The following is a 17,696-nucleotide window of genomic DNA, read 5'->3' on the forward strand; positions in this document are numbered from 1 at the left end:
CTGAGCATCTGCCACATGACACACTCTGGCAGTAGTGGGAGGAGCAGGACCAGGGTCCTGTCTTCATGCTCTGATGGGGAGAGGGAACCAAGGGGACATGAGGATAGGATGGCAGATGCTTATCTAAAGTGCTCAGGGCACCACAGGACAAAGACCCACCTCTGCTTGGGACAGGGGTTGGGGGGCAGTAGGACAAGGTGAATGCCTCACGGGGATGTGACCTGGAGCTGGGGTCTCAGAGGGTGATTAGGACTTCACCAGGGAGAGAGAGAGAGGGCTCTCCATGCAGAGGCAGCTGGGTTGGGTGCTGTACCTTGCTTGCTGTCTCCTTGGAAGGTCTGACTCTGGCTGCATGCCTGGGCAAGTCCCTGTGCTGGGCCCGAAGCTCTAGTAAGCTGCCCCCTCTGCTGGCTTGGGTAGGGGCCGCAGTTGAAAGAGGGGGCAGTGCTTACCCACACATCTGTCCTTCCCGTTCTAGCAAGCTCCAGAAAGGGGACTCCCCACGCCGCAAGTCCTCCAGAGGTAAATGCTCCTGTTACACTCAACTCCCTTCTTCATTTGGCTTTAACTTTTCCTTCAAGCTCTCAGCCATGCTGGGGCCAAGGTGGGGGACGTGGAGCCCATCTCTAAGCTCAGATGTCTGGCCTCCCTCTTCCCGCTTCTCTTCCTTGTCTCCCTCTACAGTAAATCTGCTCCCTCTCTTCTCTTCCAGCTGGTTTGCCCTGCCCCAATATCTTTAATATCCCTCCCTAAGCTGTTTGCAGAAGAAAAACCTGTTTTGTGGATCCTCATGATTCGTAACTGGAAATCACTATTTACAGCCCAAAACACACCAAGGTTTCCTTCTACTGCAGGGGGTATTTAAAAGTAGCAGAAATCCAGGGCCCTGTAAGGCAGAGGGACCAAGAGTCATATACACTACTAGACAGACAATAATAACAGCCACTGTATAAGAAATACCACCCACCAGGTTTTGTACTAAGGGCTTTGCATGTGTTGTATCCCATAAGCTTTACAATAAGTTTAAAAGAGGGATGTTCCTATTGCTCCCATTTTATAGATGAGAAAACTGAAGAATAGAAGTTAACTTAAGGGTGCAGTCCATAGGGCTGCAAAGAGTCAGACATGACTGAGCACACACGCATACACCCAGTAGCCTAGGGAGTGAGACTTTGAACCAGATCCATTTGACACTAGTGCCTTTTAACACCAGATCGTGTTCCCAGTGAGCACTCCCATTTCTCAAGAGCCAGGGCTAAAGACTCTGGGAGCCAACCTCCTGGCCAGTTTCTCAGAACTAAACAGGGAGGTCTTTCACTTTATAGTCACAAATCATTTGAGTCCAACTTGGGTTCCTCCCTGACTCTGTAGAGCTGCATCAAGAATCTTCGAGGCTCCAAACCTCAGGTCCACCTTAGAATACTGGTTCAGCAAACCCAGAGCCGGGTTCTGGGACTCAGACATAAAGGCATAGCCCCTGCTCTTGGAACCCCCTATCCTGACGGAGAGGGATGTATGTGGGTGAGTTTCATGTGCCGTGGCCCTTCCTCTGATGGAGCTGTGTGCAGAGCCCTGAGAGCTCAGAAGAGGGGGCTCTGGATAGAAGGGAGCGTTTGTCCCAGCTCTTAAGTCCAGAGACTGTCCTTGAGGCTCAAAGCCTCTCTAGTCCCAGTGAGTCAGATTCCAAACCCATGCAAGAATCTCTTTGGGAAGAGCAACCTGTGCCAGCTTGGAAAAGTCCAGTGGGAGCACAGAACCGCAGCAGCTGGGGCAGGTGTAGGGCAGCTGGCCAGCGGACCCCGCTGAACCCTGCCTCCCTCTGTTCCGTACTCCTCTCCCCCATCCCTGCAGGAATAGCAGCACAATGGACCTGACGCTCTTTGCGGCTGAGGCCATCGCCCTTAACCGCCAGCTGTCTCAGCACGAGGAGAACGAGCAGAACAAGCTGGCCGAGGAGTCCGAGGCGCTGGCTGAGGGCCTCTGCTCTGTGAAGCTCTCCCCTCCCTCCAAGTCTCGCCTGGCCCGACGGAGGGCGCTGGCCCAGGCAGGTCGCAGTGGAGATGCGCCACCTAGCCCGACACCCACAACACCAGCGCCCTGACCCACTCTGGGCCCCAGGCCTGCCAGGCCCTGCCACCCTGGAAACCTATGAGAGGCCTGCTGTGCAGCTCCGTCCAGGCCTTTTCCTCCATGAAGGCTCTCATCCTCCTGTCCCCAGAGTCCTCATGGAAAAAGCTTTTTCCAAAGTGGGGGAGGGTCGTCTTTGAAAAGGAAAGCAATCACTTGTCACTTTGCATAATGGCCTGCGGCAGGGACGTCTCTTCACTGGGCTCCTACCCACCTGCTCACCCACCCGTGGATGGAGGATCCAGCCCACTCTCACCGCCAGGCAGCTGTAGGGCTGGGGCTGCGGCCTTCAGGGAGCCAGCCTTGAGAAGCGTCCATTGACAGAGGCTCTTCCCTCTCACCGCACTGTCACCCGCTCTGGCGGTCCTTCCACCTTCCTGTGTCCTCCGGATGTCCTCCCCCATGGCTAATCGAAGCCGTCCCCTCAATTCAGGAAGCCAGATCAGTCTTCCAGTCGATGGCGCAGAGAAGCACATAATCTTTCTTTGCTGTGACCGAAATGTGTCCCTCATTTATCATCTTCCTTGTTTGGGGTTGCTGCTAAAGTCAGTATTATTTTGTTTTTAAAGATGCAGGGTTTTTTGTTTGTTTGTTTTTAACCACACTCTTCCAGCAGAGATGAGACTTTTAACTCCCCCTATGAGCCCGGGACTTTCCAGAGCTCTTGGCACTCACCCTTCTCTCCTGAATGTCCGTGCATTTGGAAGATGTTAATCAGCTATTTCTGTTACTCTTAACTGGTTTTAAGCTGTTCAGACAATGAGTGACTTAGAGACCAGTTTGTCTGCTGCTTCCTCCCTCGGGCCTGTTGCGGAGGGCAGTGCAGGTCTGGGGCAGTGAGGAGCTCTGTGCCTGATGTGGTGCGAGTTTGGAGGCTGCCCAGCCACCCTGGTTGGAGCCATGTGGTGTCCGCTGCTGGTGAGCACAGAGGCATATCCAGCATCAGATAGCTGAGCTGCTTAGTTACCCAAGAAAATTGATTTGCATATGTCATGTTTATACGGTGCAAGAACACATTGCACTTATTTTAATAAAACTGTTTTCAATTCTGGTGTCTTCCTGGTGGTCCTTTCTTCACCTGCAGTCCTGAAAAGGAGACAGACCTTCTGGAGAGGGGCTGAGTCTAGCCGAGGGAGTGGAGTGCCTCTTGTCAAGACGTCTAAATACAGCAGTTCATTGGATCCATGACACAAGGTGAAGGAGAGATCATTGCTTCTCTTTTTTAAGTGAGGAAATGAAATTCACCTACCATCTGTCAATCTCTTACTCTGTGCCAGGACCCAGAGAGAAGTAGGAAGCAGCCTCTGCCTTTTAGGATCTCCCATCGGGTGGAAGAGGCTGTGTCAGCAGCCTTCATGCAAGCTAACCTCAAAGAGCACTTCGACAGGTGTACCCTGTCCCCAGCCCAGCCCACCCACCCAAGCAGAGCAGAGTCCCCTGTCTGAAGCAGCACTGAGACTTTCTCGAGGCTCCATTGTGTGCCCAGGACTGTGTTTGTCCTCCCAGAGTTGGCAACAAAGAAAAACGGCACCTCCATCCATGTGTTTGTCTAGCAGAGGGCTTCTGTGCCCATTTGCCCTAGTAATCCTCAGAACCAGACTCAGAGGGCTGTTTGGGAAGGGCTTTTAGAAATTCCCAAGGAGGATGTGAATTTGATCCCTAGTTGGGGAATTAAGATCCCACATGCTGAAGAGCAACCAAGCCTACCTGCCACAACTTCTGAGCCCAGGCGCTCCTGACCATGTGCCACAGCTAGCGAGTCCATGTGCCACAACAAAAGGTCTGCATGATGCAATGAAAAACTGATCCAGCCAAATAATTAAAAAAAAAATTCTTTTTAATATTTAAAGGTACAAATTTTCAAAAAAAGAAATTCCCAAGGAGGTGGCAGAGGGAGGTCCGAGTGTCAGGGCAGTCAACTGGGCTCTGCTGCTAGCTCTTCTCCCTGGGAGAGCTGGAAGCCGAGACGGGGTGCAGGGCTCTTTGCTGTGGGGGCGAGTCATGGGCCAGGCTGCCAGCTGTTGTACACTGTGAACCGTCCGTGGTGACGAGGATGTACTTTCTGATGATGGTCATTTCTTTGCAGGAACCCTTGCCATCCTTGCATCCCTTCATCTACCCAACGTGGGATGGGCTGGATAAACAGGCCTACAGACTCTGAGCCTTTTGACCCTAAGTCTCCCTGTCCCTGGAGACTGGGAACCAGGGTGTGAGTCTTGTCTCTAGACTCCAACCCCACTCTGGTCAGTCCTCCAGGTTGGCCCAGCAGGGTGTGACTTATGGGAGCTTCCTGGACCAAGTAGTCCCCCATCCTACTCACTGGGTGCACCTGGCAAGATCTCTCTTGTCCATGGCTCTGCTCTCCCAACCACTGTGCCTACTTCAGTTTTGCTGTCATTCTCATGCGCTTACTGAGTACTTTCTGAGAAGCTCACAGGCATCTCATTTAATTCTCAGCAGTCATATGAGTTACAGTGCTATTTTATGGCACTTAACATGAAAAACCAAGCAGAGCAAGGAAAAAAAAAAACAAAAACCCAGCTTGCCCACAGCTGTAGAGCTAGGAAGGTAGAAGTGGAATTTTTCCCACAGAGACCTGATTCCCAGAGCTGTGCTGCCTGGGTTCAAATCCCAGCTGTTTCACTTACTGGCCTTGGGCAAGTTACTTAATTCTCCAAGGGTCTCAGTTCCTTAAACCAGAAAGAAACTGAGGAAGCTAATGCTTATCTCATGGTGCTGTTGTGAAGTTACAAATTAATAAATGTGAAGTATTTAGAGCAGTTACAAGCACACATAGTAAGTGCTCCGTAAATATTAGCTGTGATTGTTGTTGTTTAGTCGCTAAGTCGTGTTCAACTCTTTTGCAACCTCATGGATTGTAGCCCACCAGGCTCCTCCTCCATGGATTTTCCAGGCAGGAATACTGGAGTGGGTTGCCATTTCCCTTCTCCAGGGGATTTTCCCAATGCAGGGATTGAACCCACATCTCCTGCATTGGCAGGCAGATTCTTTACCTCTGAGCCACCAGGGAGGGAGAAGGCAATGGCACTCCACTCCAGTACTCTGGCCTGGAAAATCCCATGGATGGAGGAGCCTGGTAGGCTGCAGTCCATGGGGTCGCTAAGAGTCGGACATGACTGAGAGACTTCACTTGCACTTTTTCACTTCCATGCATTGGAGAAGGAAATGGCAACCCACTCCAGTGTTCTTGCCTGGAGAATCCCAGGGGCAGGAGAGCCTGGTGGGCTGATGTCTATGGGGTCACACAGAGTCGGACACAACTGAAGTGACTTAGCAGCAGTAGCAGCAGCAGCACCAGGGAAGCCTGTTAGCTGTAATAGTTGTAGTTATTAATGGTCTCCTGGGCCAGAATTGCTCAACTGGACCCCAGTGATGAAGATGAGAAAAGCTTCTTGTGTGGGTGGAGATGGGTCTGGGCTTTCCACATGGGACTGACCTCTGGCCCTTTGTGGGATTCTCCTGCTGACACTCTGCTCTGCCCCTCTGAGCCAGGGTCCCTGTCCCCAAAGGGCAGCTGCTACGCCAGGGGAAGAGCCAGGTTGGGGGCCAGGGGCCCTGGGTTCTAGTCCTTCCTTTGTCATTTCACTGGTGACCTTGGGAAGTCTCCTGCCCTTTCTGGGTACTAGGCCCTGTGCCTGGCTGTGCTGGGGCAAGGCAGACAAGCTAAGTGAGGCTCTGGAACCTGGAACTGTGGCAGCCAGTGTCCCAGCTCTATGTTCATGCGCTGGCTGCCCTTAGAGGAGGGTGGCAATGCCCCAGACTCAGGCTGGCAGGCCTCAGCCCCAGCCCGTCCTGATTCTCAAGGACCCTGAGCACTCCTGTCTGAGCTCCATGGGGGGGTCGGGGACAGTGCTGGAGTCTTTCTCCCTCTGAGGGTCCACCTTCCTGAGCTCTGAGGGCCCCTCCTCCCTCCTGGCTGACTGCCCCTTGCCAGATCCAGCTCAGTGATCAGCGGTGCCTTGGTCCCATGCCAGCTGCTCCAGCTGCTGAGGTCTGAGGGGAGCAGTGAGAAGCAAGGTCCCCCCCAACGGTTGGCACTTGTTGCCATGGTAGCAGTTGCCTTGGAAGCCGCTTCCCCGACTTCAGCTTCTGAACAGTCTGGGAAAGCTGCCCATCCCCCAGGGGATCAGTGAATTAATCACACTCCTTTCCAGGGTCCTTAGCCCTCAAGGAAAACAAACAGAACTAAACCAAGCTGACATCTTTCACCCACCCTTCCTCCCCATCCCATGCCACTCTTGGACTTCATGCTTCTGGGAAGGAAAGAGCACAGGCAGGCCCCCTCCAACCCTCCCCTTGAGAAAAAGAGATTTCCTGACAGAATTCAGTGGTAACCCAAGGCCCAGCCACACTCTGGATCCAGGGGCCTGGAGGACCCAGGCTCCGGGGGTGGGGGGCGGTTCTGAGCTTGGGGGTGAGGAAATGTGGGGTGGTCAGGCTCTAGAGCCTTGGGCTTCCATCTCATTTACCTGTGACAGCAAGTGCATCACCCAAGGGCAAGCATACATTTGCTTTTTCAGAGCTGGTATGGCCAAAATTGCTGCAGGAAAAAATTAGCAAGTCTCCCATCTCTCCATTTGTAATCAGTCCTGGAGAAGGGAATGGCAAGCCATTTCAGCATTCTTGCCTTGAGAACCCCATGAACAGTGTGAATAAATAGAAGAGGAGATGTCACACTTTTGCAGTGGCCTTTAGTGACACTCCTGTCACGAGGGAACCAGGCAGGACTTGGCTGAGTCTTCTGAACACAATGTCTCCCACTGATGGTGGGGTTGCCAATTCGTCCCACCTCAGAGAAGACAATTTAGAGATGTGCTGGCCCCCTTCCCAACTGAGCGGGGAAGCTGGACGCCAGAATCCATCGTGGACTTGGGCTGTCCATCCACCTCCCCCTGTCTCGGTGTCCCCATCTGTTCTGGAGAGGAGCTGGGAGGTTCTGTGATCTTTTCGCTGAGGATGGCTCTATGTGTCTCTCCTCCACAGTCTCTGCTCTGCCTCTCTGCCCAGAGGGATTTACAGTGTCAAAGAAAATCTCTAATTTAGAACTTGTCTCCAATTTTTACAGATCAGAGTGTTCTGGAATCAGAAAATCGCAATGCACAGGCACCCCCGACTCCCCTGCCATCCCCATCCCCATTCACCAGATGAGCAAGGCGAGGCCCACAGTGGGAGGCTCCCACCTCAGAGACGTGGAACCAGAGCGCTGTCTTACTGATGGCGTGCACTCATCACCCTCAGCCTGACAACGGGAGAAGAGCTGGACAGGCCTCGCCCAGCCAGAGTTATGAAAACACTTAATGGAGGCCAAGGGCATTGTAGGGGGTGCTCAGGTTCCCAGAGCTTGATGTCTCAGGAACACATTTCCATGGACAATTATTTTGATAGCTCTTTCTAAAACTAGTCAGTGGGGGATCAGTTACGTGTGACAGAGACAGGGCTGTCATTTGATGCCTAATTAGAAGAGTAATCAGACCTCATCCTGGTGAGAGGCAGAGGGGATGCTGGCAGCTGCAGCTGTGGCTGGAGATGCCCACCCCCAGGGGCTTCCCCGAACGAGGGCCAGGAACATGGCTCAGGGTCCCCTTGCTGTTCTGTGGTCAACCCTCCTTTCTCCACACCTTTGAGTTCACACCTGCCCTGCTAGGTCTCACTCCAGCTTCCTGGCGGGCCCTTCCCTCAGCTGAAGCTCAGTCAGATGTCCTTGGTCTTCCCAGGCTTCTATCCCCACCAGGAAAGCCTCCAGTTAAAGACAGAGCTCCCATGGTGCCCGCGATCAATCCGAGATGGTTGTGCAGGTCTGAGACCTCCCTGAGCAATGTCCTTGTGTCCGGAAGCCCACTCCAGGTGCCCTCTAGCCATTCAATGGCGCTCAGTCCCTGAACCTACCCTTAAGGGGCTCACAGTCTACAGAAGAGGCAGAGAATAGGGACAGGTAGCCCACACTGATGGTGACGTGACCACCCAGCTGCCATCAGGAATGGCTCCTCAGAGCTGGGGCTGCCCAAGCAGGGTCCTGCAGGATGAGGGGTCTCCAGGTGGCAGGAGCCATGCATACATTCAGCAGAAGGGCCACAGAGGAGAAGGCGGCCAGGGGCTGTGGAGGCAGGAGGAAGCCAGAGGGTTTCCTACCATAGCCAGGCTATGTCAGGTGGTAGACATGGAGGGGAGAGACAGGCGATCTAAAGAGAGGCCACTGGGGCTAGTGATGGGACCCCGGGAACTGTGGTGATCCATAAAGGGCCAGAGAATGCAGCTAGTGCTGAGGGCTGGCCCAGGGTACCGGACAGGGCTGGGCCGGGCTGGGGTGGGTTACCGCTGCCTGATCTTCACTTGGTGGATCCTGAAAGTAGGTCAGACAGGCTGGACAGAGCTCGGCCTGGAGGTCAGGAGGCGCCAGCCTCATGCCAATCTCCAGATCCCAGCTGCTGATAACCCGGCCCCTGCCAACCCCTTCTCCCACCCTGCCCCCACCACTGCTCCTTCCTGTTAGCCTCCCCACCAAGGACCCCAAGGGGAGCTGGAGGGGCTCCCCTTCTCAGCCCTCTGCAACTAAACGGGAACCTACTTGAGGAGAAGAGACTGTCCTCACCCTGCCTGGGGCCCAGAGAGGGCCAAGGTGGGGGTAAAGAGTGGACATGGAAGGACCCCCTCACCTCCTCCTGGCCCTGTCGCTGTTCCTGTCTGTCTCTTGAGCCTCATCCAGGTCTCCTTCCAGGTCTCCGTCTCCAGGACCCCAAGCAGGGGCCTTGGGTTCACCTCCAATCAAAGGAGCAGCAGAGTGGGTCCTGAGCATGTGGCCAGGAGTCCTCACGTCTCTGGCTGCCGAGCCCCATATGAAGCCACCGACTCATCCGGCCCCTTCCAGGACCCACAGTGGAACCTGGGCTGACTTCCCTCATGGGCCTGTCGGCAGCAACTCACATTGCAACCTCATGAATAACTCAGCACCTCCTGCTGCCTACATCTCTGAGGAAGCCTGGTCCTCTGGACCCCCTCCCCCTTGCAACCATTGCTTTAAACTTTAATAGGCTGAAGCTCACTGGCAGCCGATCAGGCTCCAGGGACCTGGGGCAGGATGTCCTGGGCAGGGGAGCTCAGGCTGAGCTCTCCAGAGAGAAGGCTGGCAGGGGAACCCCCAGGTCGCAGGCCCAGCTCTCCAGAGCTCTGGCAGCCAATGCCCGATGTGGTCAGGCAGGAATCCTGAGACTGGCTTCCAGCTTCAGGAGCCTATAGGGGGAGGAATAGTAAGTTGGGGTGACCTGGGAGAGATCCTCACTCAAGGTGGGGACCCTGAGACTGTGGTGGGATAGGGTTGCAGATAAACCCAAAGGTTAGCAGTCCAGAATCTTACTGCCCAGAGACTCTCTTCCTGCAGGTGAAGCTCCAGCAAGGAGACACCCAAGAGGACCGAGACCTCCAGAGCTGTTTCAGGACAGGCTCTGCTGGTGGAGGCAGTGCCCTAGGCAGGCCTGCATGGACATCCCCATCAGCAGCAGAGACTTCCGCTGCCTGCAGCTGGCCTGCGTGGCCCTCAGCCTCGTGGCGGGCAGCATCATCATCGGCGTCTCTATCTCCAAAGCCGCAGCTGCCGTGGGCGGGATCTTTATTGGCGCTGCTGGTCTCGGTAAGAAGGTGCTGGGCTCAGAGAGGGACCTGGGGCGGGGGTGGGGTGAGGGGACCACAGCCAGGTGAACAAGAAATGGAGGGAAGAGCTGGGTCATCAGGAATCAGTTGGGGAGGATAGAAGTTGGAGGTGTGAGCAAGGCAGCCATCAGGGGTACAGGGAGGGAGAGGGAGGCTGGGGTGAGATTCCCACGGCACACTGCAGGGGTGAGGAGGCGTGGAGCAGAAGCTGGTGAACACTGCTCTCGAGCCACTCCTGCTCCGGTTCCCAAGTCCCAAGCCCTGGGCTCTTGAGTTAGTGTTAGGAGTCATAAGCTTGTTCCGGATGAGTTGGTAGGGGGTGGGTAGAGAAGGACAGAGGTCTCTGTGGGACCCTCCTTGAGCCCTGACAGGATCCGGCTCAGACAAAGGGTTTCCTTTTCTTTCCTGGAATGTTGCCATAGCAGATCTGTCTATCCAGGCATCTGTCTGTCCGAGTCTGGCCCACTGATATCCCCACAGTGGTGCTAGGTACATCCCACATCCCTGAGCAGAACCAGAAGCACCAGGTCAGTGGGCTTTGGCATCTGCACCTATGAACTCAGGCCAGGGGCCAAAACCTTGGGGAGTGACAGAGCAGGACCCATTCTTCCGCGACCCCCTCCCCAGCTCACTGAGGAGCCTCCGGTCCTGCCCTTGGGAGCCCTAGGGGAGGGTGGGGAACCAGAGCTGGGGGGTGCCAATGGGCCCATTTCCAGCTGCAGAGGAAGGAAGAAACCAACCTGCCATCGCCTGGGCAGGGTGGAGCCAGGAGCCTAGGCCTTCACAGCCAGTAACCCCTTCCCCCAAAGGCACCGCTCCCCACCCCCTCCTGGGGCTGGGTGTTGGGGAATGCCCCCCACTGGTGCACACACTCCCAGGCTACATTCACACACCCACAGTCCCAACCCTGCTCACTCACGCTGCTCCCATTCACACCCAGAGCCCAGTCCCAGCTTCACACAGCTCGCCTAAACAGGCTCCCTCCTCACCATGAAACCCCTCCGTGTCTCTCTTCTTAGGGCTCCTCATCTTGGCCTACCCTTTCCTGAAGTCTCGGTTCAACCTGGACCACATCCTGCCCACTATAGGTGAGTCCTCTCCCCCACCCCCACCTCCTCCAAGAACTGCGTGAGACCCTCTGTGTGTGAGTCTGCAGCCCACTGTGCAGTACAGCCAAGCCCACATGAGTGACTGTACTGGCTGCGTGTGTTAGAGATGCTGTGTATGTGTGTGTATGTTGTGTAGGCATTGTCGTGACTGCACACAGACTCCAGCCTTCCACTAAGTCCCTGAACCGGCTCAGAACACCTAGAACCCCCATGTCCCCTGATAAGTTCTTCTTCTTCCCCAAAGCCTCCGAGGCCTCCAGATAACCCTACTTCATCCCTGAGCTTCCATGAAGACCCTCTAGCTCCCTTGAGACCTCAGGACCCTAAATAGCTCCTCACCTCATCTCAGCTCCCCACATAGGTGCTCCCATCTTCGTCAGCCCTACACATTCATCCCCAGTTCTCCCTAGGACCCTCACCTCCTTAAATATCTGCTGTCTTCTCCTTCAAGGGCCCATTTCTTCCACCTTTGTTCCCCTCCCCAAATCTGCGCAGATCATGTGGGAGACGTAAAGGAAGTAGTGGAGCAAAGACAGCAGCCAGGATGGGGAGTAGACAAGTGGAAGGACTTCCCTTCCTGTAGCTGGACTTGATTTGAGAATGGCTTAGTAACCACAGGGCTTGTGGTGCTCTCATCCTACAGGGAGCCTGAGAATCCACCCCCAGCCAGGGGCAGACCATGGGGAGGGAAGATCCAGCATCAATGGAAATAAAGAGGGTAAGTTCCAGAAATTCCAGAGTCTACCTTCCATCTTCCCCTCTGGGTACACAGCCCAGAGAAGCCACCATGATGGAAGTGCAAAGAGGGCTTCTCCAATCACAGGGAGGCAGAAGTGTTGCATAGTTCTTCCACGAGCTTAGTCAAAACGCTTCTTGCTCCCAGCGAGCTCAGCCCCTCTGGTCCCCAAGATTTCTCTGTCAGGCCCAGTACAGCACCACACTGCCCTCCCTCCCCCAGCCCAATGCCCAGTTATCCTCTCACTCTCCTCTCCCATAGTGGAATCCAACTCTCAGAGCTGGTACCCTAAACTGGGCATCTCCTTCCTCCTCCATCCCGCCACACTGGGAAATTCCAGGGCAAGAGTTTCTCAAAGGTGCCCCCGCCCCCAGTGTCTGCCACCCATGGTAGGATGCTGAGCACTCAGCAAAACGTTCCATCCCAGACACTGTTCCAGGCACTTTCCATATGTTGATTTGTTTCATTCTCAGAACAGCCATATGAGGCAGGTCCTATAATTAGCCCCACTTTATACAATGGGGCAACTGAGGCCCAAATTGCCAACATCTGTCGGGCCATTGAAAAAGCAAGAAAGTTCCACAAAAACATTTACTTCTGCTTTATTGACTATGCCAAAGACTTTGACTGTGTGGATCATAACAAACTGTGGAAAACTCTTAAAGAAATGGGAATACCAGACCACCTTACCTGCCTCCTGAGATATCTGTATGCAGGTCAAGAAGCAACAGTTAGAACTGGACATGGAACAACAGTATGGTTCCAAATTGTAAAAGGAGTACATCAAGGCTGTATGTTGTCACTCTGCTTATTTAACTTCTATGAAGAGTACATCATGAGAAACGCTGGGCTGGAGGAAGCACAAACTGGAATCAAGACTGCTGGGAGAAATATCAATACCTCAGATAGGAGATGACACCACCCTTATGGCAGAAAGTGAAGAAGAACTAAAGAGCCTCTTGATGAAAGGGAAAGAGGAGAGTGAAAAAGTTGGCTTAAAACTCAACATTCAAAAAACTAAGATCATGGCACTCAGTCCCATCACTTCATGGCAAATAGATTGGAAAACAATGGAAATAATGAGAGACTTTATTTGGGGGGCCTCCAAAATCACTGCAGATGGTGACTGCAGCCATGAAATTAAAAGACACTTACTCCTTGGAAGAAAAGTTATGACCAACCTAGACAGCATATTAAAAAGCCAAAGACATTACTTTGCTGACAAAGGTCTGTCTAGTCAAAGCTATGGTTTTTCCAGTAGTCATGTATGGATGTGAGAGTTGAACTATAAAGAAAGCTGAGTGCCGAAGAATTGATACTTTTGAACTGCGGTTTTGGAGAAAACTCTTGATAATCCCTTGGACTGCAAGAAGATCAAACCAGTCCATCCTAAAGGAAATCAGTCCTGAATATTCAGTCCTGAATATTGGAAGGACTGATGTTGAAGCTGAAACTCTAATCCTTTGGCCACCTGATGCAAAGAACTGACTCATTGGAAAAGACCCTGATGCTGGGAAAGATTGAAGGCAGGAGGAGAAGGGGACAACAGAGGATGAGATTGCTGGATGGCATCACTGACTCGATGGCCATGAGTTTGAGCAAGCTCCGGGAGTTGGTGATGGACAGAGAAGCCTGGTGTGCTGCAGTCCATGGGGTTGCAAAGAGTCTGACATGACTGAGCAACTGAACTGAACTGACTGAGACCCAGGGAGGTTATGAGACTCAATTGGGAAGTGGTGGGGCCAGAAACTAGGCCGTCAGCCCCCAGTCCTGCCTCTAACTCCCACACCATGTTGCTGTCCTGTTGAAGGGCTACTCTGACCATCCATGTCTCTTTAAACCAGGCTGCCCCCCAAGACTCCCTCCCTCCCCATTCTATCCCCTCTGACCCCAGGTCCCTCTGGGAGGCTCTGACCCAGAATCTGTCCACTCAGCCGCCCTCTCCTGGTCTCTCCCACAGGAGCCCGTAGCAGCCTGTCCACCGTGAGCAGAACCCTGGAGAAGCTGAAGGCTGGGGGCCGGGGGACTGGGGAGGGCTGAGGCAGGGGCTGAGGGGTTGCCCCCTGCCCTGTGCGCTCTTCCCCCTGCTCCCCCAGTCTCAGAGCCTGCCTGGATCCGAACCTGAGAAGAACCAGCTCCTGGAGACGCCAGACCTGCATCCGCAAAAGCCATTGGAAATGGATTCCTGTGATGGGCGGGGCTGGGACCAAGGTTTCTCTAGTTTCAGAAGGCTCTTGACCTGGATCTTCTCTCTGGACGGCAGCTCAGCTTTCTTCCCTTTCTGATCTCCTGACTGGCTTCTCTGGAATGTGGGGCCCAGTGATGCCCCAGTCCCTTGCTCCATCCTGGCCAGGGAAGTGAGCTACAAGCCCTCGGGAACCACAGCCGGGTTTTGAGCCCTCAGCCCCGAAGGCCTGGCCCTGGGCCTCAAGAATTCACTGGCTGGATGGAGGGGCCGGACCAGACTCTTCTGAATATCAGAAGCTCTGAACCACTCCTCAGGGACAGGCCCCGAGTAGCAGTGAACCAGACAAGGGGCAGAGCTTGGAAAAACGAAGTGGCCACTGCCTTGACAGGAGCCCAGGAGGCAAGGCCGGGAGGCTTTCAGGAGGAGGCGGCTCCTGAGCTGACCCCTGTGCTGAGACTCCTGAGGTCTGACTCCACTGTTTAAGGCTTTTCAAGATCAGACTGCAGATAAGACCTCCAAGCCTTCCTCTCCTCCCTACCCTCTCACTGCTCCTGAGCAACCTAAACGCATCCGAGCTTCCAAGCCCTGGCGCTGCCAAGCCCTGGCCCGTGTTCTAGATGTCCCCTACTCGTGCCTCTCTGCCTATCAAACCTCCACCTCTGAAGGCCCCCTTCCAAGTGTCCCTCAACCACAATGCCCTCCACGTCCTTTTCCACCAGCCTCTGTCTCCCTCTCTCGACACTCTCCAGACAGGTTGAAATCTCCTTTTTCACAAAACAATTACTAATTTTGTTTAAACCTACTGCCTATTGCCCTTTTCCAGTTAGCATAAGCGTAGACAGTAAATGCTCGATAAATGTCGCTGCTGCTGCTGCTGCTGCTAAGTCACTTTAGTCGTGTCCGACTCCTAGCGACCCCATGGACTGCAGCCCACCAGGCTCCTCCACCCACGGGAGTTTCCAGGCAAGAGTACTGGAGTGGGATGCCATGGCCTTCTCTGTAAATGTTAAATGGCTTCAGTTTGATGGAGAAACAATTCCCTAGGCTATCCCTGGAAAGCCACTTCAGGCTCCACGTATTCACAGGGTTTGGGGCCGCAGACCTGACCGGTGTGTGACTGTGCAGAAAACATTGCTCCTCCCTCCCCACTGCTCCTCACACGCCTATGCCCTCAAGGTGACCTCTGAGCAGACTTCTGCTCCATGTAGCTCCTGTCCTGGTAGGGGAAAGCTCCTGTCCTGTAGCTTGTCTGTCCTGAGCAGAAGACAAGCTATGAGGAGTCTCATTCTCCAAGGATCACTGCAGATGACGCCTCCTCTTGGAAGCCTCCCCTGATTCTCTGTGCTCCATCACAGCCCACAGCACTCTTAGTGGCCTCTATTTCCCCCCTTCATTAAAGTAGGGAGCTGACAGCCAGGCACATGGAAAGTTCCCAGTGGATGTTGGAAAATTACATCAAAAGTAGCAGAGACCATCCATTGTACAGATGGGAGTTGAGGCTCTGCAGGAAAAGGAATCAAGTCCCACAGTGAGAGATTGTGGAGCCACACCTCGCATTCAGGATCCTTCTCTCTACCTGCCCAAAGCTCTACCCTCTGCTGCCCTCTGCACAGGCCCCAGGGGCCTGACCACAGTGGGATAGAGCTCCATGGATAGAATCAGTTGCCCAAATGCTGGTGGGCTGGGGAGTGTTTGGTTCCTCCAGCCCAAGGGAAGTCAACATTCCCCTCCTTCCATTTCCCTCCTTTTCACGTCCCTCCTGCCTGCCCCATGCCCCTTCTCCTTTCCCTCAACATCATCATCATGAACAATAATTCAGATCTGGTTTCCTTAATCAATAAGGAAACCCTTCCTCTGGTCCATCTTCAGTCTTCACCAGCAGCACCCCAAAGAGATGCCCAGGGGTGGATGGGGTAGAAGTGGGGAAGGGGGAGCCTGAGCCATGGGGATTGTGGTCCCCACCTCACCCACCATCAACCCTTCCCAGACATGATCTCCCCCAGGCTGGCCTATGGTATCCCAGATGCCTGACAGGGTCAGATACAGAGTAGTGCTGGGGATCAGAGTGCAATAAATTAAGAAATGAACACATAAAAAGGCGAGAGCTACGTCCATTGAGGAAGAACTGTGTGGGGGCTCAAAGGACCCTTGAAGCTCTGGGAGTTCTCCAGGCCTGGGCCTGTTTCTTCTCTTTCCCTGCCCCAGGCTTCCTGAGTCCTCCCTTCCCCCCAGTCCAGGTGAGTGTCTGCATACCTCCTTCCCAACTGACCCACCCCCCGCCCCTGACCTCCCCCACCTCCTCAACCTGGTCACAGAGTGGCCACTTGGAGTCACTGCCTTCTCCCCATGCATGCTTTGGAAGGAGGTGAGGTTGGGCCTAGCAGGCAGGGATGGTGTGGTGGGCAGTGTAATGGGAAAGCGCCCCTTCCCCTCTGAACAGATCCAGAACCCTCCATTCAGCATGGGAGTGAGGGGACAGAGAGAGGTCTTTGGACCCAGCTCTTTCAGCAGTCTATTCAATAAATGAAATTAGTTCTGTCCAGTAGCCTCACTCTGACCTCAGCTGTGGCTGTGCTGGCCAGTCTTGGACTGAGTGCTGAGAATATACCAAAGGTGGGGGGTGCTGGGTCCAGGCAGCCCCCTGGAAGTCACATCCCCACTGGGTCAACCCAGAGAACTGGAGTCTGTGCCTGTGATAAGACTCGCGTCCTGGTTCTGTGCACCCCGTCACCAGGTGAGGGGCAGAAGAGGTGAACCAGAGACTGAAACCTGGAGCCACAGTATCTTCATCCACATATGGAAGGGTAGTGGTCCCTCCCAGACCACTATCAGGAGGAAGGTTGCCTGGCATGTGATTCACAACAGGGCGGATTTATGAATGGCTAAGTGAATGAATGAAGAGAGGGTTGGAGATGCTCCTCCAGCTGAACTCCCCAGATCCTGGAAAATCAGCACCTCAGACTCCCACAGTCCTTTCCAACACAGTCTAGCCTGGAGGCGCTGGTGCCCAGCACTCCCTCCTCCCATTCCCTCCTCCACTGTCTAAGAAACCCTTACAAATCCCACCAGGAGCTGTATAAGGGGCTCACGACCACAGCTCTTTCTACGGTGCAGGATTGGTGGAGGGTGATTGGAGAAAGGGTGCTGAAAATAAGACTCATGTCTGGAAAAATCTTCCTGCTCCCACAGTTCCATCCCCCTCCCACGCCCAGGGTGGGGAATCTCCCGCAGACTGAAGACAGAGCCAGTGCAACCTACACCCCTCACTCCAGAGTGAATGGCAAGGTATCCATCCCGGACTCGGACTCCAGAAGTCCAGACTGGAGAGCGTGTGGGCGGCTGGGAGTTCACTGCCAGGCGCTTGAAAAGCGTGAAACCTAGAAACGGGGAAGGGAGAAGGGCGGCGCGGAGCTGGAGCCAGAGAGGAGAGGAGACGGTGCGAACGATGATCCGTGGGGGCTCAAAGGGAGCAGAGGAGCCGCCACGACGCTGAGAGGGACGCTCAGAACCTGCGCAGCCCGCAGCCTGCCACTGGCCCCTCCCAGTCCCTGGCGGCTGCTCCCTGGCGCCCTCCTCCCCCGCCCACCCGCTAAGCCCGGGATCTGCAAGCAGTCAACCAGGTGAGTGAGGGGGACCAGCGGCCACTGCCCTATCCAGCCCTATCAAGTGGGCGCCCCGTGGCTGCCCTGCTCTCTAGGGATCCTTCCTCCCTTGAAGGGCCCCAGGCAGAACCAACCAAAAAGTGTTCATTGAACTGGCTCAGGCAAGTGCAAGCTACAGGTGTTGGGGGAGGCTGGAGAGAAGGCAAGAGGAGGGCAGGAGAGGGGAGAAGATGAGGAGGGTAGCTTTAGAACTAGAGGGGGTATTCCAG

General features: G+C 54.4%; 2 protein-coding genes across 5 annotated transcripts in view; both read left to right on the forward strand.

Moving 5' to 3' along the window:
* The window catches only part of MKNK1 (MAPK interacting serine/threonine kinase 1), a 36,468-nt gene extending 33,292 nt beyond the window's left edge, over nucleotides 1-3,176 (forward strand). For 3 of the 4 annotated variants that reach the window (XM_061412090.1, XM_061412089.1, XM_061412091.1), the window contains 2 exons: nucleotides 479-522; nucleotides 1,852-3,176. In XM_061412090.1, coding sequence (XP_061268074.1) covers nucleotides 479-522; nucleotides 1,852-2,101 — 294 coding nt within the window. In that variant the 3' untranslated portion in view covers nucleotides 2,102-3,176. The remainder of the gene's footprint in view (nucleotides 1-478; nucleotides 523-1,851) is intronic. The other variant, XM_061412092.1, reaches the window with a different exon arrangement.
* Nucleotides 3,177-3,257: 81 nt separating this feature from the next.
* Nucleotides 3,258-16,492, forward strand: KNCN (kinocilin). Its single transcript, XM_061412094.1, has 3 exons — nucleotides 3,258-9,772; nucleotides 11,545-11,619; nucleotides 13,598-16,492. Exons 1-3 carry the CDS (start codon nucleotides 9,622-9,624, stop codon nucleotides 13,675-13,677), a joined length of 306 nt encoding a protein of 101 aa, XP_061268078.1. The 5' UTR covers nucleotides 3,258-9,621; the 3' UTR covers nucleotides 13,678-16,492.
* The last annotated feature ends 1,204 nt before the right edge of the window (nucleotides 16,493-17,696 follow it).

This window comes from Bos javanicus, chromosome 3 (assembly GCF_032452875.1).
Source record: "Bos javanicus breed banteng chromosome 3, ARS-OSU_banteng_1.0, whole genome shotgun sequence".
NCBI classification, from domain to species: domain Eukaryota; kingdom Metazoa; phylum Chordata; class Mammalia; order Artiodactyla; family Bovidae; genus Bos; species Bos javanicus.